General features: G+C 42.2%; 1 protein-coding gene across 1 annotated transcript in view; it reads right to left on the bottom strand.

The window, feature by feature from the left end:
- Positions 1–26,406, bottom strand: part of FHIT (fragile histidine triad diadenosine triphosphatase) — a 213,621-nt gene extending 187,215 nt beyond the window's left edge. The window contains exons 1-2 of the mRNA XM_065408274.1: positions 26,197–26,406; positions 25,227–25,256 (exon numbers count right to left, since the gene is read on the bottom strand). Of these exons, the coding sequence (XP_065264346.1) occupies positions 25,227–25,256; positions 26,197–26,406 (240 nt within the window). The remainder of the gene's footprint in view (positions 1–25,226; positions 25,257–26,196) is intronic.
- Positions 26,407–26,618: the final 212 nt, after the last annotated feature.

The following is a 26,618-nucleotide window of genomic DNA, read 5'->3' as shown; positions in this document are numbered from 1 at the left end:
CTTATTCTTCTAATTCATCCATGATTAGAAGCTCGTTAACACTCCCACAAAACAACATCCAAGGCAAATGCCCCAGTCCCAGGCTGCAAGCTCTTTGGAGGCATTTGTTTTCATAAACCTAAACTAGGAATGAATGCCTCTGTACTCACTTCTTTTAATTAATGAAGAAAGCTTAATATGCACTTTTTTCATCAATCTGGCACTAAAATTGATAAATTGCTTTTGTAGCAATTTGAGGAAGAGTTTGGAGCTATTAGAAGAAAATGATGGTATGCTTCTCTCTCCATGGTCCACTTGTCTATTTCAAAACTAAGGGATGTTTCAAATAAAAAATAAATTAATTATTAGATGGAGAAAATATTAACATCAATTACATCCATATTTGTATTCAATCTAACGGGAGTGACAGGGTACATTTTAATGCTACATAGAAATATAAGACCTTATTCCAATCTCAGTAACACCAGTGTAGATCAGGAGTGACTCTGCTGAAGTCACTGTACCTTTAACAGTATAAAATTGTTGTGTGATTAGAATTACACCCATAGTCTGAAAAAGGCCTAAGTTGTAGCTTTCTACCCTCATCTACAATATCTTGGGGTTTCTTGAAAGAAGAATATTTTTATACAGAAGCGTTGCACTGAGTCTCCGGGGAATGCATCTTGAGCTTTTAAATGAAAAGGTTTGAGTCTTTTGCTTCTGATATCTTTGAATCTCTCTAGAAGGACATGTTTGTTGTGTGCTGCATAAAGTCCTCTTTAGTTCCCTACTACCTGCAATTCACCTTGCCTGTTGCAACTTTATAAATTACCAAATTTTAAAGAAACAGAAAGTAATTGGATCACAAGTTTGGCTCCAGCTAAAAATTAGTGAGAGAGGGAAATACCCAAACTCATCAAAAATGGCTAGTTTTCTAATAAAACTGTTTCATTCGGAGTCCCGGTGAACAGATGTAGCGTGGTGCTATTCATGTATGAAATTACAAAATAAAGCAAAAATCTGATGAATTCCTTTACATTTTTAATTCACCAGTCTCTAACTACAGAACACAGAAATTACCACATCTTACAGGCAACTGGAAAGCCAACATGAACATTGAGGTAAGCCTAGGATTATGTGCTGAATACTGTTACCTACCAGGGTTTGGTGGTTCTAAGCCCAAATCTAAGTTTTTAACATGCTCTGAAGTCCTTTTTCCCTTCTGTGAAAACCTCTGGACCGCCCAGCCTTGCTTCCCCAACCCATTCATTGGAACCACACTAGCTCTTTTGCACCTGGAGCTCTGGAAGCATGATCAACACTTGCCCACCACTGAACAAAGGTTTAATTTGGGGTACAAATATAAACATTTCCAAGGATATCCCCATGAGAGGATATACTCCAGAGTTTTCTGTGTCCAGCCTGGAGAGACATCATCCTAATGTATCAGAATTTAATGTTGCTGGAGAAGACAAAAGTAAATTAAAGGCAACATTTCAAAGCAGTTTGGTACACTTCCACAGTTCCTATTACACTTTTTATGGACTCCCATTCTCCTTTACTGTGGGTTTTCATTCCCTGTTCCCCTCTTACTGTATATTTTCATTGTATAAATGCAAAATTAATTAAAAAGAAATAATTCTGGGAAAATATCATTTCAAGTAATGAATAAAGAGCCATTTCCCATAGAAATGTCAAGTAAGCAGATGAAGGAAATCAGCTTTAATTTACCAGATTGTAATCCGTTTTAAGAAACTGCTTACCACTAAGCTTTACTCCTTAATTGGAGTATTTTGTCTTTGTGAACTTTTACTTATTACTGAATCATGATATTTCTTGGCTAATATGCTATAAAGAGCTAATTAATAATAAGCCAGTCTAGCCAATGCAGATAGACCAAAGTGAAGAGAGAATTAGATATACATTATTAGGAAATAATGGTTACACTCTGAAAAACAACTAAAGGATTTTATTGACTAAACCAGTTTAACAAATGACACTTAAGTAATTCATTGGCAAGTTAGAACAATGGTGGGATTGGAAGCTTATTAAGTAATTTTTCTACCAGACATCACGCTGCATTGGCTATACATTTTTAGTATAATTAATTAATTAAGACTGAAATATTCCAGTGATTAATTCTTATGAAAAATTCATAAAATAGAATGGTGTTTAAAGAAGGAGATTAAGGTTGTCTGTGTTTATTGACTGGGCCATACAAATAATCTACTTCAAAATAAACACTCAAAGTTCAAACCCAGCACATGGAAAGCAGTTCTTATTTCAAACACCAATAAAACAAAGTGCTGATATTGTTCTTATTTTTTTCACGCATTTTATGGTAATTTTGCATCTGAGAACAGCTTTTATCAGCCTTTATTTAGGGCTAAATTCCAAACTCAACTTAGATGCATGTAGCTTTCACTAGTTTCATCAGAGCACATCAACTCTTCATAAATATTTCATTAAGAATGGTGGTGTACCCCCTCTGAATACCACTGCACCACCCAGGCCCAAAGGTACACACATACCTCCTATTCCAGCCAATCCTCTCCCCACAACCTCAGCCTTTAGGCTACCATTTTCATCCTTTCCAGGCCTCTCCCTCCATTCAGCGCCCTGCACCCTACCCACCCTCCCGACTGCTGAAATCAAGATACAGGAGGAAGTTAAAGATCTCTTCTGTACCACCTGAAACCAAATGACTCCTCTCAGCCTGGCCTGCTAAGGCCAAAGATACACTCCCTTTATCCTGCTTTTATATTAAGGCTCCAAGCCCGTGGCGTGGATGTTTGATTGCGCGAAGCCACACAGGGCATTAATCTGTCTAGGTGCAGTCTTACTTAATCAATGGGGCTCTTCATAGATTTTAAGGCCAGAAGGGACCACTTGACCCTCTAGTCTGAGCTCATGTATATCACAGGCCATGATGTTTCACCCAGTTACCCCCGTATTGAGCGCTGCAAGTATCTGCCCACCAGTTCCAGGATCAGGGCCTGTTTTTTCAATCCCATATGAAACAACAAAAAAGGGGCTAAAATTAAAATGACAGAAAAATCAAAACAAAAGTAATTTCTTGGCATTCTAGTCTTAGCTCTTATCGCTGCATGTAACATTTGACTATCTTCTGTGCAGTCTTAACATTTGCTGCACCTCAGATGGAAATGGACATGGCTGGGTGACAGCAAACATATCTGACCCCCCCAAGGCTCTTCAACCTACGTGGCTGTATCATTCATATTTATCTGTTGTCTGAATACATTCATTTATAATAAACCTTTTCTTGAGGCTAAACAATAATGAGAGTTCTTGCGAGCTCAAAGCTCAGATTTCTGCATGCTCAATAGAAATTGTAATCATTGTAAATGCTTTCTATAAAAAAAACTAAAATTTTTTAATCCTTCCTTCTGTTCTGAATGAAAAGCCTGCTTCATATTTGATGTATTCTAACTGTATTAGTATTTGTTCTCTATGGATATCAACTCTCGATTATAGTTATTTGCATGGTAATGCTTAGTACATAGAAATGGACGTGAACAATATGTAGAAAGAAATTGTGAACTGCAAACACTTCAGACTCTCTCTTTAGGAAAAGGATCAGAAGGATTATTCCCAATGATTGTGGCCAAGCCTATAATTATCAGAGGGAAATCTAAGGTGAAACACATATGAAAATTGTAATTTAGTTTCACATAAAGGTTAGATGTTTAGGTTGGTTTAATTTTATGATGATTTGGATACAGAACAGAGCTACTTTTAATATCTCGAAGTGCCATAGACATATAATGAGTTAAATACCTCTCATCGCACTGTCCTTGCTTCAGATCCCTCCCACGAACTCCCCCATGCTGTGAGAGCTGCACCAATTCAGCAGTGCTTCAGCATTTGCTGTGCTGGGACCACTGCCCATCATGTCACTGTTGTCTTTTGCTCCCCCATCGGCCTGTTGTATTCCCCTCTTGTCTCTTGTTTTATAGTTAGATTGTAAACCCTTTGGGGGCAGGGACCAGCTCTTTGTATAGGGTTGTCGAGTGTCTAGAACAACAGGGCTGCAGCCACTAGGTCCTGCCATAGCACCACAAACACCCACCGGTGCAGCGGCTGTGCAGGCAATGGGATCAGCCACTGTTCAGCCAACAGCGACTCACAATCTGCCCTAAACACGTCTTTGTTTTGCAGTGGGAGGGCTGATATTGACCACGATAACAAGGTTATCCCCCTGCTGCTTGTTTAAATAAAAAGCGCCATGGGACATTTCGCTTGCACCCGGACAGCTACCAAAAGGCACGAGCCGGATTCTAACTTCTGAAGCACTTAAACTCCAATGGCATTGTCCTGTCCTAAGACTGTCTATCAGCATTAGTGTTCATTCTAAAGGCAAATCTTATGTAGGACTTGAACCTAACACATTTCTGGCCGGGAGGAAAGAGTACTACCCATATTAGCACCTATATTACGACAAGTTTTTGTTTGTTTGTTTGAAAACTGAATTTAATTGCAGTTCCATTCATGATAATGACCTACATAACTTTCCATGACGGGTTACAATTTATCATTTCTTAATGGGAAAAGAAATGGACATTAGCAAAGAGATAGGGTACTGGAAAATGCTTGGTTGGAAACCTCTTAATTAAAATATGCCCAAACACCATTTTGAGAACCGCAGCTCCAGAACAAGATTCCAGTGAATAACTTTCTCCCCAAAAAAGATTCTATTCCTCTTTAGAGTTTACTACAATGTAATTAAAACCAACATGAAACAAAATAATAAAATCCCAGACTTATATCAAGACATAACATTTTCATTAGGGTTCCGTTGCCTTCACTTCTCCTAAAGTCGAACATAACTCCACACACCTCTTCAATTTCTAAAAGTAATATCACCACCTACCATGCAAAATGTGAGCATACCCTTTAAACAAGGACAGTAAGGACTGATCTAAAGAGTTGCTGTACAACAGACAGCAGTGTGTTTGCATAACAAATGTTCTCATCAAGTCAATATACAAGGTGGTGATAGGGGACTAAGATATGTGGGAGAGTCTCTCCAACCGACATCGCTTCCACCTGTCACTGAGGCGGAGTAATTATGCTGACGGAAAAGCATTCTCCCATCGGTATAGCACGTCTTCACCAGATGCGCTTTAGCGCCACAGCTGCATTGGTGGAGCTGCGCCAATTATAGCGCAGCAGGGTAGACTAGCCCTAAGACTTCCTTCTGCATGGGTTTTTAATAGAAGGAATGTGCACTTTAGTGAATTTTTACCATTTATCATTTTTTTTAACAATGCATCAAAAAAAGGATTAAAGTCACTATTCAATGATATTGGAATTAAATTGTCATATCATTAAATATTGATTTGGTTTCATTTATCTATTTTTGGCGCGGTACTACCAAATGACTATGTGTGACGTTACTACACAAATGCTGGTGTGATTGCATGCAAACGGTGCATTATTCCACAGCTCAGGTTGGTCAATGCTGCACTGAGAATTTCTCCCCTCCAACCATTTTATTTAATTATTTTTAATAAACCGATGAGCCCTGGAATGTAGGAAAATGTGTCTTAACTGAAAGAACCCCTGCGATCCCCCTCTGAATACTGAATACAATTGGTGAATCTAACAGGAAAGACGTTGGTTGTCTCACCTCAGCTCCCAACACGCTACACTCCATGGCATAGGGGTGTGGAACTAATAGTTTCACACGACTGGATATGCTGAGATAGCAGCTGAATTAGAGAGGCAGAGTGACCCAGTGGATATGGCACCAGACTGGAACTTAGGGGGCCTGGGCTTGATTCTTGGTTCTTCCACTGAATTCCTGGGTGGTCCTACACAAGCCACTTTTTTCTCTTTGGGCCACAATATCCCCATCTGTATGATGGGGATAGTGATACTTTATTATATCTACCTCCAACGTCAGGTGCTTTGAGATCTATGGATTAAAAGCACAGTATAAAACCCAGTACTACTATCATGAGAATGTTTTCATCCTTTAAAGTCCTGTTCAGGTGAAGAAATTTGCTGTGTGACATCTCAGTTGCCCTGTCTCCCAAGAAAAGATTTGATTTTTAAGACCCCCCCTCCCCGGCCTCTCTCAAACAAACAATGAAAGAATTAACTGCAAACACTTGGTATGGTGCGTGCCTTCTACAACAATATCAACAACATAGTTTTGGTTATTTTGTGCCATTAAAAGAAGGATGTCCCTTTTAGCATCTTCTCCCAATCTATTTCCCTACCTGTATGATTCTGTATGGGGGAGAGAGGGGGTTCAAGGAGAAATTCTTGCTGTTCTCCTCAAGGTGAGTATTTCCAGTTCTGATGCACCCTGCTTGATGTCACACCATTATTTTTTAGCAGTCTGCCTTTCAGGCATGAAAAGGGCTGGAAATTCATTGCTTGATGCTTCCCCTAGTAAATCTAACTGTGGAATATTAAGGGGTGTTAAATAAATTGGACAAAGAGTGGTTCGGGAGTAAAAGTGGCAGACACTGCCATGAATGAGCAATTAGATGTTCACAAACCAGCTTATCACAAATTCCATGCCTACAATATCTATTACTGTAATGACCTTGAGGGTTGACTCATTCTCCCTTAACCTAATGAGCATGCTGAGTATAATCAATTAGGTTTGCAATTAAAATTATAATTTGTCTAACAAACTCTTCTTAGCTTTCAGACATTTCTTAACAAAGCCGGTTACACACTGGTAGAAGATAAATATTAATTTTCTGTTGTGTCCTCATTTTTGCATTTAGACTGTGGCTAATTTACTAAAGCTTATATTATATTATATTATTATTATTATAATATTTTACTTTTCAGCAAAATTTAGTTCAGTTTCAGCATTGAATGGCAAGGGATAATTATGACTGTAAACAGCAAATTATCATTCCCCAATAGGGTTTGCAAGCTGCCATTGGCAGGCTGTGGAAATTTGTTAGTCTGGTCCACTGTACAATTATTAGAAGTGTGTGTTTGTGCATGTACACGTACACTCAATTGGACTGGCTATTTCACTAAAGCAAACTGGAAGACATTCAGCTTAATAAAGCTGAGAATATGTTTGTAAGCCTGGACCTGCTGAAGTCAAGCCAAACAAATGTAAGCAAGACGCACCCTTAACAGATAATACACTGTATGTCGTTGCACTTTACTCTTGCAATCTGCTGCTAATTATAGAGTCAATCAGGTAGGCAACTGCAGAATAACTTTTTAGCAAATGCACCCTGGTGCTCAGCAAATACTGGGAATTATTATTAAGCAGACACAGCAATTTGTTCATCAGAAAATGGGAAAGTTCGGGATTTTTTTTTTTAAACCTTTTCCAATTTTCTTTAATAAAGCAGGATAAAGGCTAAATTCTGTCCGGCATAGACCAGTTTACAGGGGTCAAAGAGGAGAAGTTAGAGATCTTCTTCCTACCACTCACCACCTCACATAAGCAGCAAGTCAGTGTATCACCATGATGCTCAAGAGAGTGCTAGGAGAATAAGCTTTAGCTTATACAATGTGGGCCTGGTCCAAAGGCCATGAAGTCAACAGGAATCTTTCCATGGACTTCAATGGGCCTTGGATCAGACCACATGTCCATAAGAGGGCATGGTCAGCAGATTTCTAACTCTCACCAGACACTGAATATGTTGCTGTTGGCAGCAAGTGGTACCCAGTGGCACATGCTGCTCATGTTGAGAGGAGCAAGCACCTGGCTGGCACTGAATGAGTCTGTATAGGCCACACAGAACCTCTGTCCCACTCACCACGAAGGACAAGGATGACGTTAGCCCTACTCCCTGGTCTACACTTAAAATGGAGATTGACTCAGTTAAGCTGACCTAACCCCTGATGTAGACAGAGCTAGCCGGATGGAAGAATTGTCCCGTCGTCCTAATTACCGCCACTCCAGGAGATGGCTTACTGACATTGATGGGAAAACGGCTTCTGTCACCGTAAGCAGCATCTACACTACTGGTGCTACAGTGGCATAGCTGCAGTGCTGCTATTGAAGTGCCTGTAGTGGAAACGTGCCCTAAAAGTGACATTAAACCAACGTAGCATTGTTCTTAGCCCTGGTCTACTCTACGAGTTTAGATCGAATTTAGCAGCGTTAGATCGATTTAACCCTGCACCCGTCCACACGACAAAGCCATTTATGTCAATTTAAATGGCTCTTAAAATCGATTTCTGTACTCCTCCCCGACGAGGGGCTTAGCTCTGAAATTGACCTTGCTGGGTCGGATTTGGGTTAGTGTGGACGCAATTCGACGGTATTGGCCTCCAGGAGCTATCCCAGAGTGCTCCATTGTGACCGCTCTGGACAGCACTCTCAACTCAGATGCACTGGCCAGGTAGACAGGAAAAGCCCCGCGAACTTTTGTATTTCATTTCCTGTTTGGCCAGCGTGGCGAGCTCAGAGGTGACCGTGCAGATCTCATCAGCACAGGTGACCATGGAGTCCCAGAATCACAAAAGAGCTCCAGCATGGACCAAACAGGAGGTACTGGATCTGATCGCTGTATGGGGGAGAGGAATCCGTGCTATCAGAACTCCGTTCCAAAAGATGAAATGCCAAAATATTTGAAAAAATCTCCAAGAGTATTAAGGACAGAGGCTATAACAGGGACCCACAGCAGTGCCGCGTGAAACTTAAGGAGCTCAGGCAGGCCTATCAAAGAACCAGAGAGGCAAACGGCCGCTCCGGGTCAGAGCCCCAGACATGCCGCTTCTATGATGAGCTGCATGCCATTCTAGAGGGTGCCCCTAAAACTACCCCACCCCTGTGCTTCCCTCTTCCCCCACCCCTCCCGCGCTACCTTGGCAGTTATCCCCCCATTTGTGTGACGAATTAATAAAAAATGCATGAATTTGAAACAACAATGACTTTATTGCCTCTGCAAGTGGAGATCAAAGGGGGAGGAGGGGAGGGCGGTTGGCTTACAGGGAAGTAGAGTGAACCAAGGGGGCGAGTTTTCATCAAGGAGAAACAAACAGAACTGTCAGACCGTAGCCTGGCCAGTCATGAAACTGGTTTTCAAATCTTCTCTGATGCACAGCGCACCCTGCTGTGCTCTTCTAATCGCCCTGGTGTCTGGCTGCGCGTAATCAGCGGTCAGGCAATTTGCCTCAACTTCCCACCCCACCATAAACGTCTCCCCCTTACTCTCACAGACACAGCAAGCAGTAATAACGATGGGAATATTGGTTTCGCTGAGGTCTAACCGAGTCAGTAAACTGCGCCAGCGAGCTTTTAAACGTCCAAAGGCACATTCTACCACCATTATGCACTTGCTCAGCTTATAGTTGAACTGCTCCTTACTACTGTCCAGGCTTCATGAGCCATGGGAGCAAGGGGTTGGCTGGGGTAGGTGCGACCACGCGGTGCTTCCCACTGGGAGAGCAGCCTGAGGCAGAAGCCTCCAGCTGGCATGATATTCCAGGCAGGACTGAATCTCCATTAGACGAAACTTAAAGAAGAGAATGACCTGGAGTCGTTCCCATTTTGGTCCAGGCGCCCCCGACTGACCTCACCAAGGCCAGCCAGGAGCACCCATGTCTGCCCAGGCGCCCCCGACCAACCTAACCGAGGTCAGCCAGGAGCACCCATGGGACGACGACGACGGTTAGCAGTCGTATTGCACCGTCTACCGTCCGCAAGGCAATGCAAGGGGATGCTGCTGTGTAGCACTGCAGTACCGCGTCTGCCAGCAGCACCCAGGAGACATACGGTGACAGTGAGCTGAGCGGGTTCCATGCTTGCCGTGGTATGTCATCTGCACAGGTAACCCAGGAAAAAAGGTGAGAAACGATTTTTTGCCATTGCTTTCACGGAGGGAGGGAGGGGGGCCTGACGACATGTACCCAGAACCACCCGCGACAATGTTTTTGCCCCATCAGGCATTGGGAGCTCAACCTAGAATTCCAATGGGCGGCGGAGACTGCGGGAACTGTGGGATAGCTACCACAGTGCAACGCTCCGAAAGTCGACGCTAGCCTCGTTACTGTGGACGCACTCTGCTGACTTAATGCGCTTAGTGGGGACACACACAATCGACTGTATCAAATCGATTTCTAAAAAATCGACTTCTATTAAAGCAAACTAATTTCAAAGTGTAGACATACCCTTAGATGCCAAATGTAGTGTGCAGAAGGGAATTAGGAGTAATAGTCAATGGGTTTTGTAAGCGATCTGTTTTCAAAATCGTAAACAAAGGACCCTTACCAAGCAAGAGAAATAAAGCCTGAATGAAGAATACTGCTTGCTTAGCATGCCTCTCCAATGTCCCCTGTTTCAAGGAATGTCACGTGTTTTAATCCCAGAGGTCCCTATGCGCCACATAGCTTGAGCGCCATTTACCTCAGGAATAAAGAATCACAAAGCTGAATTATTTACACTGAAGGACAGAATCAGTTTCTTGGATGAATGAGTTGTCTCTCTCCCTCTTTTTGGATCTTTGTCACATGGGTGCAGTCTATGTTTGGACCATGGCACGTTCCAAGGTATGGATAACAGTACCAGGGAACACAGGATAAAAGAACAGAAAGCGAGCAGCAGTCACATCACATACAGCAATTCTGTCTTCTCAATACACTACAGCTAATGAATACACTGGCCAATATTTCCTATTTATTCCTGACAAGAAAATCTAATCGAAGTTCATTTTTTAGAAACTCAATAGGTATTCGAAATTAGATTACTCAGCAAATTAAATAATACATTTCTCTACCTAGGCACTGCCTCTGCCTCCATTGCTCCAAAACACAACTTTGCTCCCTCAAGCACTAAGAGTCTTAGCTTCAAAACTAGTTATGGATTTGATAATTTAATAACATGGAACAAGTAATTTTCAGGGGGATATTTATGATTTCATTAGATTCTACTGGTAATCAATAGTTATCCATTAATTCATTAATTTACATAGTCCTCATTTTTGTCCAAATACAGAAATTCTGTTTAAGTAGATTTTTTTCTATATTTGTGCTCATTCAGCTTTACTATGGAAGAAGGCTGTGATCAAGCTGTATATATTAAGTAGAGCAAATAAGTGAGCAGCAGGAGTACATGTATGCCCTACAGATCTGACTGTGGGATGAGATTTAATACTAAAACCAAGGAAAAGAAATAAAACAACGGGGCCTATTCTCCACGGGATGCATGCATAACTCTCATTAATGTTAATGGAAGATATTGAATGTGTGTGCACTGAGGGGAGTTTATTAGAATCTTATAAATTCTGTGATTTTTCCTTGGTGTCATTCCTATAGCTGCACATTGTGACAGAGCACTGCTTTGGGTGAAAAGAAAGATATATAAAGAAAGTAACTCCGTACCTCAAATTATGCTTTATGGACATCATTAAAATAATCTACTGTGCATATTTAGTTACTAAGATTACACAAGAAATTGTAATTGGGCATGCAAATAAACAGTTGTACATTTAGTTGGTTGTTTGCACACCCAAGGTCAAGTTCTTTGCTTTGTAAATAGGTGTCACTCCATTGAACCAGGAATGTCGCCATTTACACCAGCTGAGAATTGGACTCAAAGTCACAGAAGTTATGTGGGTAAGTGGGACTCAATGAATCAGAAATGGGATACAGAACTATTCACCGTGAGGTCTCCATTTTGAATACAAACAAGGTTGGCCTTAACCAAAAGTCAAGGCCTGAATAACTAGGTTGGTGCTTCAGTTCTCTTCAGAGTTGACAAATATGAACAAAAACCACCACTAAAATTGGCACTAACTGGTTTGCTTGTTAGTCTGGGCAAAGATAGACCAAGAACTGAATGGGTTTGCAACTGTTCTCACACCCTTGAAGTGACCTCTCCATAAAGGGCTCAGGCACCCTGTTGAGCCATTACGCAGAGCTGCCAATGCTGTACCTCCTCTCTGGGCAAACAGTCCTACGGCTGTCAAAACAGCGTTTAAAAGAGAACTAGATAAATTCATAGAGGTTAAGTCCATTAATGGCTATTAGCCAGGAGAGGTAAGGAAGGGTGTTCCTAGGGGGGAGGGATAGCTCAGTGGTTTGAGCATTGGCTTGCAAAACCCAGGGTTGTGAGTTCAATCCTTGAGAGGGGCCATTTAGGGAACCGGGGTAAAAATGTGTCTGGGGATTGGTCCTGCTTTGAGCAGGGGGTTGGACTAGATGACCTCCTGAGGTCCCTTCCAACCCTGATAGTCTATGATTCTAGCCTCTGTTTGTCAGAGGGTGGAGATGGATGGCAGGAGAGAGATCACTTGATCATCCTGTTAGGTTCATTCCCTCTAGGGCACCTGGCATTGGCCACTGTTGATAGACACGATACTGGGCTAGATGGACCTTTGGTCTGACCCAGTACGACCATTCTTATGTTATGTAAAATGGAACTGCTCACAAGCATTCAATCCATTTTAAATACTACAAATACATCTAAAATCTGCTGCTGACACCCATTTAAGGTTAGAATTTTAGCTGGTTTAACAAAGGCAGATGCTCAATATCACGGGCACCAACCCACTGGTTTTGTTTGCTTGCTTACTTGTTTATTTTCTCCACCCTCTGATACAAAGCCTGGATCTATGCCATGGGCTGAACAGGAAGCAATGAGTATTCATTGAGGCAGCTACCACAGAGGCACCTGGCCAGAGAACTAGCGAGAGGGAAGGAGATGAGAGAGGGTTGTAAAAGGGAGTGGAAAGAAGGAAAATAATACTAGAAAAAGAAAGTAACTAACACGATGGATTTCTAATATCACTTCACACATTTTGCTTGCCTGTCTTGCCTACGTACACTGTAAGCTCTTGAGGTGACAGACTGTCTTTCGGTGTGTTTGTGCAGCACCTGGCATACTATAGTTGCTCAGCATTAAAGAAGAAGGGGGATGAAAAGTCGAATCCCTGAGCGGATTACCAAACAGCATACCCTTTTTCTCCATGGAGAGCTTGATTAGTGTAACACTGGATGTCTGTTCAACTTTTTATCCTAGAGGTTGCAGGCCTTGTTCCGGCCTACAATACATGCTTGATTTGCTACACTAGCAGGCAGGATTTATTCAGAGGAGACAGTAGTCAATATCCATCTGTGCATGCAGACACAACATTTTGTGGGCTTCCACCCAGAAGTAAACAAATGACAAATTTCCCAGACTTGCAGTCTTGCATTGAGGTGCTCAATCTCTGTTCTCCTTTTGGGAGAGGCGGTGGTGGGCTAAGGCAGGGAGCTGAATAGTCTGGAGGCAGAGGGACTTGCCAGCATAAAAACAAACAGCAACACAATCTTGCTTGGAGAGTTCACAAAGGACACGTGCGACAGGGAGGAATGTGGGTCTTCAGGGAGCCATGCTTCCAGGAATGAGGGCAGTGGGAAGAGTTCCTGCACCAGGTTTCCAGAACAGATAGTGTCAGCATTCCTTAATGATCCACGCCTGCGCTAACCCCACCCCAAAGGTAAAGATTATGATCGTTTCTATGATACCAGCACCAGAGACCCCAACACCAGCAACCCAGGATAGGCTGGAGATGGTACAACGAGGCACGTGATGAGAAGGGAAAGAGAGGTGATGCAACGTGCCGTCGGTTTCCTAGTGTGTCAATAGCAGAGACGGGAGTAGAGCCCAGGTCTCCCGGCTCCCACTCCAATGCTTTAACCGCTGCACAACTCTGCCTCTCAGATGACGAGGGGCGAATCGTTCAGTCATTCTGTAAGTTCAGATGATTTCTGAGTACTTTATCCTTCCCATGAGTTATCCACTTGGAAGGGCTAAGTAGGCCCCTAATTCCAGCTCCCGCCCTGTTCTTACTGCATGTCAGGGCTTCCTTCAGCAGTTTAAGAAAAGAGGCTGGTTCAATCAGCCCTCATTAGTTATCATCTGCTAGAAACGTTCTGTTGATAAAAAATGAGCATGAGTCCTTCTGATCTGGGGCCAGGCACTGAAAACTCCTGCAAGGAACTGAGCATCTCAGAACCGTGTAGGATGAAGTCCCATCTAAGGAAGAGTAGGGATCATGGAAAAGAAATGGGAACAGGTAAGATTTAAGATTAATTTTGCTCACCCAGCCAGTTGTTATCGTTTAACTTTCTTTTCTGAGAACACCTATTTTATCCCAAAATTGGACACAGATGTTACAGCTGGAAACCTACAACTCTGTGCTGAACTCGTCTGTCAAATACTAATTAAAAGGATCAAGTAAATTGTTAAATCATTCAGTTGGTCTCCATTGATTCATTCCTTATTGCAGCATTAGTTCTGGACATTTGAAATAGCAAGACACAACGGAAGTCAGGAATGCCTTTAGCTAGGAAATGAATTGCATGCGGGATTCTGAGAATCTGAACTGGAATGATTTTCCTTCAAAATCTGTGTGGGTATTGAGTGCTTATGTAATGAAATAAGAACCATGAACAGCACCAGCTTAATGCAGACACAGTACAATATATGTAACATACCTTAATCCTGACCTGTAACACCTTCTATTTAAGTGGCAGGTCTCTTTCTGAAGAGAGTCTGTCAATCATGCTGAACTGTATCAAACTCATTGGTGTCTTTTCTGGGTTGCACAAACTGGGAGGAGGAGAAAACTACCAAATTAGTTGTTGGGCGTGACATAAGTTAGAATCTGTACTCGGGTCTCCAAGTGGAAAAAGGCCAGTGCACTAAATCAGGGGCAGAGTCTACTGTGAGATTCATGACCATAAATCCAGCATAACTCCACTGAAGTGTGTGCAGTGATTTCTGCTCTGCTGACATAAACCCCAATTTGGGCCTCACTGAGGCTCAAGAGAATGCCAAAGCCTCTTATGGTGAATTAAGAACCAGGTTTTGTTCTATTTTTCCCCTCTTTTCAAAGGCAGTTCTGTTTTACACATGATAAGGTAACATTTTCCTCCCTCTTCCTCTTGTCCCATCAAGAGCCAGGTGAGCCCTTTTGCATGAATGTTTTATCTGATACATTTAACCTTGGTTTTCTGTTTGTAAATCACACGCACACAGGGACTTTGTTTTCTACACACTTCTCCTCTGTGAGCTAATGTGGTGATGCAGAACATAGACTAAAATATGCACCACTGAGACTGAGCACCATTAAAGGTCAAATCCCAGATGTATTTGTCATTTCAAAAGATCAGAAGATGGCCTAAATGTCTAATCTTTCAAGTGAGAAAACCTGTCTGCCTTACATTTTTTAGCATAAAATTTACTCAAGCAGTGCTGGGTTTTTATGGGTTTTTTATGGACAGCCCTTCATCCTCTGCAGTTGATGTAACTTGCATTGAAAAATACGGGGCCAGATTTACTCTTTTATTTATTACATGAATTTATAAGGCAGCCATCACTCTGGTAAATGGGTGCCCTTTGTCTGGCTTAAATTGGATCATTAATATTCCAAATAAGAAGAGCAAAACACTATGATCCTCTGATGCCACAAGAGACACAGGATGGAGTGGGAACCAGCCAGACAGCTGAGACACCAAAGTTTCACAGCTCAGTCTGCTGCAAATGGCTTTGGGCGAAAAGATGCAACAATTTCTAAAAGGGGCCAAGTTTGTGCTTGCAGGACGCACGTTTCTGTCTCTCACTAACACATATGCATAAGTGAGAGAGAGGCTGGTTATGTCCATGAGCTGCTGTGCATCCTTTCTTACCTGTGTTCCCTTTGTATGGGCAGTTCCTTAGAAGGACGAGGGCCCCACCAATTAGGTAAGAATGTGGTCACAAAATAACAGCAAAATCATAAAAGGTCGGAATTTTGGCCTGTGACATTTTGCTCTAAAGTGAAACAGAATACTAGGAACAAAGCTATTCAGAAAACCCGATGAAAACTGGATTCTGGCTTGGCAGCACTTGTTTAATAAATGATGTGCACCCCATCCAGAGTACAGCGTAGTGTCAAGTGGCAACACTTTCATACACAAGGCATTGCGTGTGTCTCAGAAAGAACGTGATTCTGCCCTGGAACAGAAGGTTGTTTAACACAAACACTGCATTTGCTGAAAAGTGGTGAGAAAAGGTTTAAAAGATGTTTGGATGACAAGTTAAGAGATAGTATAACAGAGATGAAGCCAGGAAAGAGCCCTTGTACACTAAGCTCCAGAAAATGAATCAGGCAGTTTTGATGGCTGGACCTTAGACACTGTCTGGGATTCATAGAAGATCTGTCTTTACAGTACAATGGACTGTTTTGTAGGACCTACACTCAGAGCGGGATTTGACTATATATATACTCATTCACACAGAGACTGGGTTAAACATAGAGCTGTAATGAGGAGCAAGTATAACGAACATTGAAATGAAGGGTTCTTTCAAATTAAGGTGCAAGAGCTTGAGTCTGATCTCAGTGACCCTGGTGCAGATCAGGAGTCACAGCTAGAGCTGGATGGGAATTTTTCAATGAAACATTTTTCATCAGAAGATGCCCATTTTTCTGAAACCAAACCTGCTGCAGGAAGGGACAGGTTTCGACACACATCCATTTTGAGAATTTGACATTTTCAAACCAAAGAAGTCTGGGGGCTTGGGGTCAAAATGACTTTTTGCTTGGAAATTTAAGTTATCTTTCCTACTATAAATTATTAAAAAGTTCACAATCAAAATGAAACTTTTCAAAATTATCAAAACAAAATCGGGGGGAGGGATAGTTCAGTGGTTTGAGCATTGGCCTGCTAAACCCAGGGTTGTGAGTTCAATCCTTGAGGGGGCTACTTAGGGATATGAGGCAAAAATCAGTACTTGGTCCTGCTAGTGAAGGCAGGGGACTGGACTTGATGACCTTTCAAGGTCCCTTCCAGGTCTAGGAGATAGGATATCTCCAATAATTTATTTAATTTATAAAACATTTGGAATGACCCAATCTGCATTTTTCCCCCCCAATTTTTGATTCATGAAAATTGTCAAGATTTTAACTTGTCGTCCCAGTTCAGGATGGAGAAAAAATGTCAACATCTCGAGAATTCTTACAGGACGGGAAAACCATTTCCCATCCAGCTACAGCAACTCCACTGAGGCAATGGAGTCCCACTAGTATAAATCCAGAGTAGCTGAGAATCTACCACTGTCTTTTTTTAATAAGGAAGCAAAATGATTTTCCAGATTGCTTAGAGGAGACTGGCATGTTTCTTGCCCAAAGCCTCTTCGGAAAAAAACAAAGTGGATAAATATTTAAACTGACTTCCTCAAACCAGGCCTGTAGCTTTCTAGTGCTCTGGATGAAGAAGGGAACCTGGTGCCCTTCACGCTGAGGGTAATTATATTTTCAATAAGCAGTGTGTGTCCAGTGCTGCTCGGTGTCCCAGCAGGGACCACGTCCTCACAGGGGTGTGCTCTGGCTTGAGCTTAGGAAGGGACTGACCGGTAGCTACGTTATTCACGTAGCTGAAGTTGCGTAACTTAGATCGATCTCCCCCCGTAGTGTAGACAAGGCCTCAGCCTCCGTGCAGATATTCGTTTCGTTGCGGAAGCTTTGGCTGGGTATGGAGTGCTTGTTGCGAATTGGGCAGGCACATTTCTGCTGCCAGAAGCAGCAGACGAACCTCACACGTGCTCCAAATGAAGCGTGTGAAAGCCTTTGTGGGAGCGAGGCCTACGGTGCGCCAAGATCATTACTGCTTGTCCGGCCTGTTGGCCTCTCTGCCGCCAGTTTCAAGTCTCCTACTTGTCTGCCACTGGAGCTGCTGGTACAGTGCCAAAAAGCTGGGACAGAGGCTATGGGTGTAGCCAATGGCATTTTATACCAGTTAATAGCTACATGGGAATGTGGATCATTAAGTTGAGTATTTAGGCCCATTCACTAGCAACAACCCTGATATATTCTTTGGGGAGTTTTTTAGGGGAGGGGGCTCACAGTTAAACCAAGGAAAAGGGAGACTTTTCTAAGAAAGCAAATAGCCTGGGAAAGAAAGAGTGCATTCTTAGCCGAGAACGAGAGGGGTTTTCGTTCCATTAGGCTGGCTCAGACAATGCCCTTTGTAATTTCCAGTTTACTTTCCCCATTTATAACTATAATAAATTGATTGCATGATTTTTTCTTTTTCTTACTTTACAGGCCAGTCCATGCAGAGCCTATTTTGGGTCTGTCTAGGGATGTAATACGATATTACTCTGCAAGTAAGTCTGGGATCCAACACCATGACATTCTGTAGTGGGAATTCAAAATCATCCAGCTCCATCAGAATTCACTGCAAAAGAGACTCTCTCAATGTCTCCTGTCTCCATACTTTCAGGGAGCCTCACAACCTGGTATTTCTACATCACACTTCGTTATCCAAGTCATCATTTCCATTTAGCAGTGCCCCAGCCTTTGGTGTTCTCAGAATGGTGTCACATCCATCACTCATTGGGGAGTCTCCATGTTCTCAATACGCCTGTGTCTCCTGCAGCCTTCAAACAAAGCATTCTGATTTGGCAGGTAGTGCAGCCACAATCTCGCCTGTCCTCTCATCAATGTCTGCTGAGTCCTAATTACAGAAAACGACCTGTATTGATTGTGTGCACCATGAGAGACCTCTAGCATCTTCCTTCAACTTCCTGCATGTTATGATGATGTATATTACAGTAGTGCCTAAAGAACCCCTTGAAGATCAGTGCCCCATTGTGCTAGCTGCCTGAAGGGCTCACAATCCAATTGAAAACAAAATGCAGCAAGTGAGCGTGACAAACCGATGGAGTGAACAGAGGCAGAGGGTAAAAGAAATGAGCTTCTGTGGATACAGTTAAGCACGGGAACAAATTGCCCAGGGAGGTTGTGGAACCTCCGTCATTGGAGGTTTTTAAGAGCAGGTTGGACAAACCCCTGTCAGGGATGGTCTAGATAATCCTTAGTCCTGCCTTAGTGCAGGGGACTGGACTCAGGGACCTCTCGAGGTCCCTTCTTTCCCCCATTTCTATTATACGTAGGTTAGCTATTGCAAAACTTGATGGTGCAAAATAATTCATTTAAAAAAATAAATTTTAAAAGCCCCAGCTCTCTCTGGCTATTTTAACCAAATAGCCATAATTGCTTGGCTGATTTCCTGTTGGCAGCCCAGAGACAGGTCTTGATAAGGGATCTGAAGGAGAAAAAGGCAGTGAATTATTATGGAGGGGCAGAATTATGAAGTGCCTGGAAGGCAAGGACAAGAAGCTTGAATTTAATGTAGTGGAAAATAAGGAGCCAGTGGAGGGCTTCAAAATGAGGGGTGACAAGGTCTGAAATGTCCAACTGGAGCAGCCAATACCTAGAGACACTGCCCCTTTACGATGCAGCATATTCCTAGCTTTAAACAGATTTCTCATCAAAAACACAAAACCCAAATGTTGTTTAAAAATGGAAGGAAAGTTATGAGCTGAAAGTAGCCACTGCTGTCCTGAGGCTACTGGATTTGCAGTACCAATTATATAGCTGCAGTCTGACATATTCTACATCAAAGCACCATCAGTGTGTTTCGAAAAGCAATAAGTGAGGCTACTGTACTTTGTCAAACCATTTTTTGCACATCTTACAAGCTTTCAAGAGAGGCAAAGGCAAACAGACCATTTGGTCTCAGGTTTCATAGTGCATTTCTACGTTTCAAAAACGGTTTGCTTTTCTTACTTGTTTGTTCACTTGGAATTTTAAATGTGTTTATAAACAAGTACAATGTGTTGCATTTTGCACTTTTCTTCTGAGTCATCCTTGTGTTGCTCTCTATTAAGAGAGCAAAAGCTGGTTTTCAGTGTGTTATTAAACAAGGATTCACATCTGCAGAGAAACTCTGTTGCCATATCAAAGTGTTGTGGTTTATCATTTTAATCCTTCTGATACAATCAGTGTGTGATGTGATGTAATTAATTTGAGTAGTGAAACCCCAAGTCCAGCGCATTAGGCAGATAGGATGAAAATGTTTGCAGTAGGTATAAATAAACGCTGCACTCTTCACTTCAGGTTAAGATTCCTAAAGAATGCAAACCAGATGGATTGATTTAGTGCAGCATTAAAAAAGCATCTGTGAAAGAAAAACATGCACATCAAAAAATAATGGAGAAGCAATCTTCTCAGTGTAGAATAATTAGTGGAATATGTGACACCCAAAATAAATTTCTGCATACATACTCACACTGCCAGCATCGGCCTGGCTTTCTTCTTTCTTTATGTGAACCTAAAACTGGCGAGCTGGCAGGCAGTTGTGAACATTGCTGAGAGGACTGAGATTTTGACACTGTTGCAGAATGAGATGTGTGTTAATAGGTGTTTGTGCAACAGACACTTGCTGTGCAATATTATCTTGTCTCTAGAGATAAATTAGCTGTATCATACCCCTGCCAGCATGATTTGTGTAGCCTTTCGAGAGTACAGAATGCCTGGTGTTTCTCAGGATGGTTGCAATCCCACATAAAAGGCCCGGCTTAGGGTTTATTCCCTAGTAAGCTCTATGCCCACAAAGTCAGGATACACATTTATTGACTTGGTCTTACAAAGAAGGCTGTAAATTACACAAGGGTAGATTTTCAAATGCTGCTCACTTGACATACACTTAAAAGCCCTGTGTTAAGCCACTGAGCAGATTTTCCTGCTCCAGTGCAAGGATTTGGATGGTCCAGGTGCACACAGACCAAACCACCACCTTCCATTCCAAATACAAGGGGCAATACACAGACCTGCCCTACACTAGAGAAAACTGAGCACAGACTGCAGAAGTAAAAATTCTTTACATGAGAGTCTACAAGCAGTTTTCCCCCTGTGGAGAGGAAGAAAGAAACAAGGAAAAAACTGCATGTGAGTCATGTCCATTAAGGCACTACTGGAAGGCAACTGCACACCACAATGATGGGCACAGTAGAAAAACCTCACCAGAATAAAACAGAAAGGATACAAATGTACGTGCACAATTCTGAATGACAGTGTCTGCTTCTTTTACACATGAGTGGGGAATGGGCAGAACCCACCTCCTGGATGCACAATCAAATCATTGCCCCAGACTTGAGAGTGGATTGTATCTCCCACAAGCCTGCTTGGAAGTGGGGGAGGGAGGGGTCAGCCATCCCTGTAGAATTGCCCCCTCCATTTCCAGGCCCTTCCTGGAGCCCAGGTTGGGGGGTAGAAGAGGGGCCCTGCAAAGAATCTGTGTCAGAGGTCTCAAAACAACACCCTGCTCCCTTTTACTCTGCGCTCTAGGATTCTGCAGGATTTCCTGGCCAGGCAGATGTGTTGAGTCGTGTTGCCTGACAGCCAGGGTGGGGAGGGAGCAGGAGACCCCTGAGCAAGTGAAGATCATTCATGGGGTTTGGGATGGACTCATTGCTTCTTGCATGGGAAGATCTCTCTCCCCCACACACAAATGGGAGTATTTAGAAGTAGCACCATGAAGCTGCCTACAACTTGCAACTGCATGCTCTGTATGAGGGAGTGGGTGTACTCGCCATTTGAGCAACCTCAACTCTGGGCATTTGAGCTTAGGTGACAGACACTCATGATCACGAAAGGCAGTATTAAATTGAATGAAACATAACAGACATGGCTCTAACCATCCACATTAGCTGCTACAATACCTCTAGGTGGATGTATTTGAAGATCTTGGTTCTACTCTGCAACAAGCCACCATTCAAGTGTCCCAGTAGAAAAGAGAAATCCAGAAACAGTGTAAGCAGGGCAGCATAAAGGACCATCCAGCCGGTCATTTGATATCATGGCATTGGCTATCTAGCACTAGGCTCTGGATTGGCACTGCAAAAAACTATATAGGATATCTGGGTAAAACCTAAACACCTCATGTAAACACCACGGAATCACAGCTGCCATCAATAGATACACTAAAACCAAAAGAATCATCTCATTGACAATCAAGAGATCTGTTATATATACAGTGTAATGTGCACACACACACACAGAACATTTATAATTAGAGATGGATCCATAGTGAAGGATAAGCTGCAATTTATACTTAAAATAGGATTCGACTTCTTTCTTATGCAAGAAAAAGACAGCCTAGCGTCTCCAAAATTACAGCACATCCTCGTGGAGCACAAGAAAGAATTGACATAACTCAGCTCATTGGTTTATTAGTTGTAAGCATTTTAAAACAGCCCCCTGATAAAAAAGATCCTTGTTGTTTCTTACCTTCTTTTGCAGACCTCACTAGCAAACAAATTGCTAATTTTTCAGACTGACTCGCTCATGCACTGAAGCAAACTCTACAACATAGGCTACTGTTTAATTTGATTGAATTGCGACTTTCAGTCTTCTCAAGTGTTCATTGAGGGTGACACTGTTGTTAAAAGTAGGTAGGCTATCGGCCCCGATCTGGCAGACACGTGTGCAGGTACTTCGTTTTAGGTCTGAGTGTTGGCAGGATTCGAGCCTTACTGTGACGGTGGGGATGAGCATCATGATGATAGCAGGCTGGTACTGCACCGGGTGGAAATGTTCATTTAGGACTGCTGTGGTTGTGCTTTTTTGAGTGTGAGTGGCTGTTGTGAGGAATTATACTGAAGCAACTTTAGCTTTGTATCTAGCCCGCTAGATCTTTGGCAAGCCTCTTAGGGTATGTCTTCCCTGCACAGTTAGCCCTAGCTGTTACCGGGGTGTTCTCCTAATATAAAAACCACCTACCCAAGGTTGGTGGCGTTTTCAACCCAGGTTAGCTGGCTAGCCCTGGGGTACAGGGCGACACCCAAGTGCTGCTTTCACGTGGGCTGATAATTTCTCTCCCCCCACACACACTTTGCAGTGGGGATGCAGGACAAACCAAGTGAGTGCAGATAGTCCTCCAATGCTTTCCCACAATTCCCCCCACTTGCCCAGAAGGACAGACAAGTTCTCCCACAATTCACTGGGAAAGAATCAGAGGACGGTGGTGTAGCTTATTGCAGCACTAAGAGCCAGGGGATTGGCCCCAGATGTCCTAGACACCCCCGGGGAGCACAGCACTAGGGGGACACAGTCGGTGAAGTAGGGCTTTGTTTGCAGCATGGCTGCGCACCCTGGGGAAGGCTAATCTGGCTGCTCTGACCCAAGTTGACTCTGCAGCACACACATAGCCTTACTGACCTCAGCGGCAGATGTGCTGTAGAGGGAGGAGAACGCTAAATATAGGCTCTGGTCCACTGTCCCTAATTAAAAATGAAATGCAGTCCCTTCCATAGAATGAATTTGACACCCTTGAGGTGAGTTAATAACATTTTCTGTATGGGATTATATAACTGTGCATTTCTTATATATAAATAACCAACACACTACATAGTTGATGTAAGATGTCTAAATTATTCACAAAAAGAACAGGAGTACTTGTGGCACCTTAGAGACTAACAAATTTATTTCAGCATAAGCTTTCGTGGTCTACAGCTCACTTCTTCAGATGCATAGGTGTTTCACTCTATGCATCTGAAGACGTGAGCTGTAGCCCACGGAAGCTTATGCTGAAATAAATTTGTTAGTCTCTAAGGTGCCACAAGTACTCCTGTTCTTTTTTCGGATACAGAATAACACGGCTGCTACTTGGAAACCTAAATTATTCATGTATCAAGTAAGTGGCTTCAGACTTCATGATCCCCAGCCACCTGGGAGGAACACAGCTATTAAATTACCCATCCCCACTGCACTATTTTCCTTAAACAAGATTCAGATCATAGTAATCTGAGGTAGGTTCTGAAAGTTCCTAATTCTCTGAACACAATCATTGTTTGCATTTTCAGGTGAGATGCACCATCAAAATGATGACAATAAACTACAGCTTTGTCCAATGATGCAGAAAAGTGGAAAAATGCAACCTGCTAACTTCCTATTTCTGAAAACACACACACTCTTTCTGAGTGCAGGGGCTGATCAGCGGGTCATTACCCTCTCATTACACTTGTTAGAAGTGCGGGACAGGGGCATTCCGCGGGACCACATGCCTACATATTTTCACAATTCATTGGCTGGACACATGCACAGTACGCTTTGTACAAATAGAAAATTAGGAATATTTACCTGCCTTTTTGCTTGCATCTTTTAAAGCCTAAACATATATTAGTCACTGTCCTCAATCAAGGAAGATATGCAAATTTTTCACTTCTAATTTTGATCATTAGCACTAATGTTTTTCTCACTTTTTAAAATAGCTTCTCGGGAACCTCTCATGGAAAAGATAATATGTACCTGATAACAGAAAGAAATACTGTGTCTTGCTTCCAAAATCATGTTGGGTTTTAATGTCAAAGCCTTCATTTTTTAAAGAAAACTAGGCTGAAAATAATCATTTTCACCCATCACCATCCTGTTCCCAGTGCAATCCAGCAGCCTAGCACGGGAGCTACAGAATCTGTTTTGTTGCAGCACTGCAGTAAGTTTTGTTTCAGTGCTATACATCCCATAAGCTTCCCAGTGGTCTGGAGATTTTCTTATTTCCCCCCTGCTCTCTGTTAGATATTCATAGCAAGCAATAAAAGCAATATCAATGGTATGGTCAACACACCAAATTGGAAGTAAGTGAATTGTTTCTATTTGCCATCATTTGGTTGTCGGAGTTATCTTAATCAACCTAAGCAGCTTCTTCAAGACATATAATCTGATTTTACAAAGTGCTAAACCATAATCATATTTTGATCTTCCTTTGATTCCAAGTATAAAAAAATAGCCCTTATTTAATGCTCAGGCATATAATCTAACTACATCTGTGTTTGCATTTGCACGATGGGGGAGTGAAACATGGCCAGAGAACCATCTTGGATTTTATCTATTTTATTACTCGAATGGAGAATATAATAGGTTTTTTTTTTTTGCAATAGCATGGCTTAAAAACTGTTTTTAAGCTTCGCTGGCTCCTTTAGATTTGAACTTTGCTAACAAGAATGCGATGAGAGAAAGCGTGGATAAAAAGAAGTATGCTTTTCTAATGTAGTTCAGTTTAGCTGGTCCTTTCATCAGCCTCAACTCATTCAGTAATAAATAGGAAAGGCAAAGAAATTATGAAGGAAAAGGCAATATTTTCACGGTCTAAACAACAACAAAAATGGCTTTCCCTCTGTAGCTTTCTATGCATGTGAAATAAACGAGGTACAGCCAATTATCATCTGAGAGCCTCTCTCTGTACCAAGGACAGAGATGGTATTTTCACAGCTGAACATTTTTGCCTAGTAAAGAAGAGAAATGTAAACAGTTCCATGCAAATTCAATCCAAGTATTGACAGGCAGAACAGACCCAGAATTTCTCTAACCTTAAGGATAACAAAATGATACAGCAATGTTCTGCAGATGACTAGTTTTGATCTTTTATTAGTTCTCATAATTGTCTCTTGTTAATTTGTATCCTGCATAATAAGCATAAGCACTCACCTTCACAGTTTGCCCAGCTTCAGGACCATCCTGTAAGCAAAAAATAGAAGAGTTAGATAAGTGGGGCTAACAAGGATCTCCTGGGGATTCAGAAAAATTACCCATTAATAATTTAAATCCAATTTCATTGTGTGTTAATTTATAGTATTCTCCTGGGTCCCATTCAGCACAAAGCATGTGGGACCAGATGCTTTTACATTTCAGGTCATGATTAAGGGAGAAATAATATGTGAAAAGGAAATAAATACTGGCACGGTTGTTATTTTTCATGATCTCAGATCCCAGTTTTTAATTGCTAGCAATAACGTTTCTGTTATTCGTGGAAGTAAAATACAGAACTGTAAGCGCTGCTTTAAATCACAGCCTGTTTATTTAAATTCTTGTTATGTCAAAAATGGGGTTAACCTCCAGATTTGCTTTAAACAAAAGGATTCGTTATTTTGTATAAGACCACTGGGTCAATCTAGTTCAGTGTGTCACCCCAAAGAATACTTCAGGTAATAAACCTACATAACACACCTAGCCAACTACTGGGCAAGGTTGCCTGTGGAGAGAAATTCTGGCCTGCAGGCAATGAGTTTGCTCCTTCAATCATGGGCTGTGAATACCCTCATTAAGAGCTGTGCCCTGAAAACACTTTCTACTAGGAGTAGTACTTACTAGAAACCAATGGATCTTCTCACCGTAGGAAGCACTACACCTGGTGGTGTTTGCAGGGAAAGGCACCACTTTAGCTGTCATTAATTATCCAGACTCTTCTTTGAATCCAGATACAGTATTTGATTGTTAATCTCCATCAGCTGTGAATGCCACAGGTTATGCTATGCTGAGTAAAGCAAAACTTAACTTCCTTATATTTGTTGAGTATTTCCTGCTCCTTTGGTTTGAGCAGTGGGTTATGGAACAGGGTAAAAAGCTCGATAAAACACTAACAGGAAACAAAGCCTTTGGAGCCAATTAGTTTACAAACCTGAATCGAAATGGTGAGTGAAGTGCCACAGAAATGTTTCTCCACCACATTTCCAACCATTTGTGTCGTTTGAAATAAATCAGCCACTTCTTCAGGACGCAGATCGCGGAAACGCTCCACGGGCCGGAGTGGGCAAACAAGGACATCTGAAGTGGAAGTCGTTAAGGCAGAAGTGCAAATCCAGGTATTCCAGAACCCTCCCCCCGCCATAACAATAGGTGTTTGTTCATTCCCCCTCCCTCCCCCCGCCATAACAATAGGTGCTCATCCTGAAGTGAATTTCCCCTTTATTGTTAAACTCGCCTTGATTTGAGGATCACTACTAAAGCAACGGAAAGGAAAGGGTTTATGGTGAAAACACAGCAATCGCATTGTGGGTTCCTCAAAAACCTTCCCCATTTCCTCACACATATGACTTCTGG

Source organism: Emys orbicularis, chromosome 7, assembly GCF_028017835.1.
Source record: "Emys orbicularis isolate rEmyOrb1 chromosome 7, rEmyOrb1.hap1, whole genome shotgun sequence".
In the NCBI taxonomy this organism is placed as follows: Eukaryota; Metazoa; Chordata; order Testudines; family Emydidae; genus Emys; species Emys orbicularis.
Note: the sequence above shows the minus strand (reverse complement) of the source record. Positions and strands in the feature narration are given on the sequence as shown.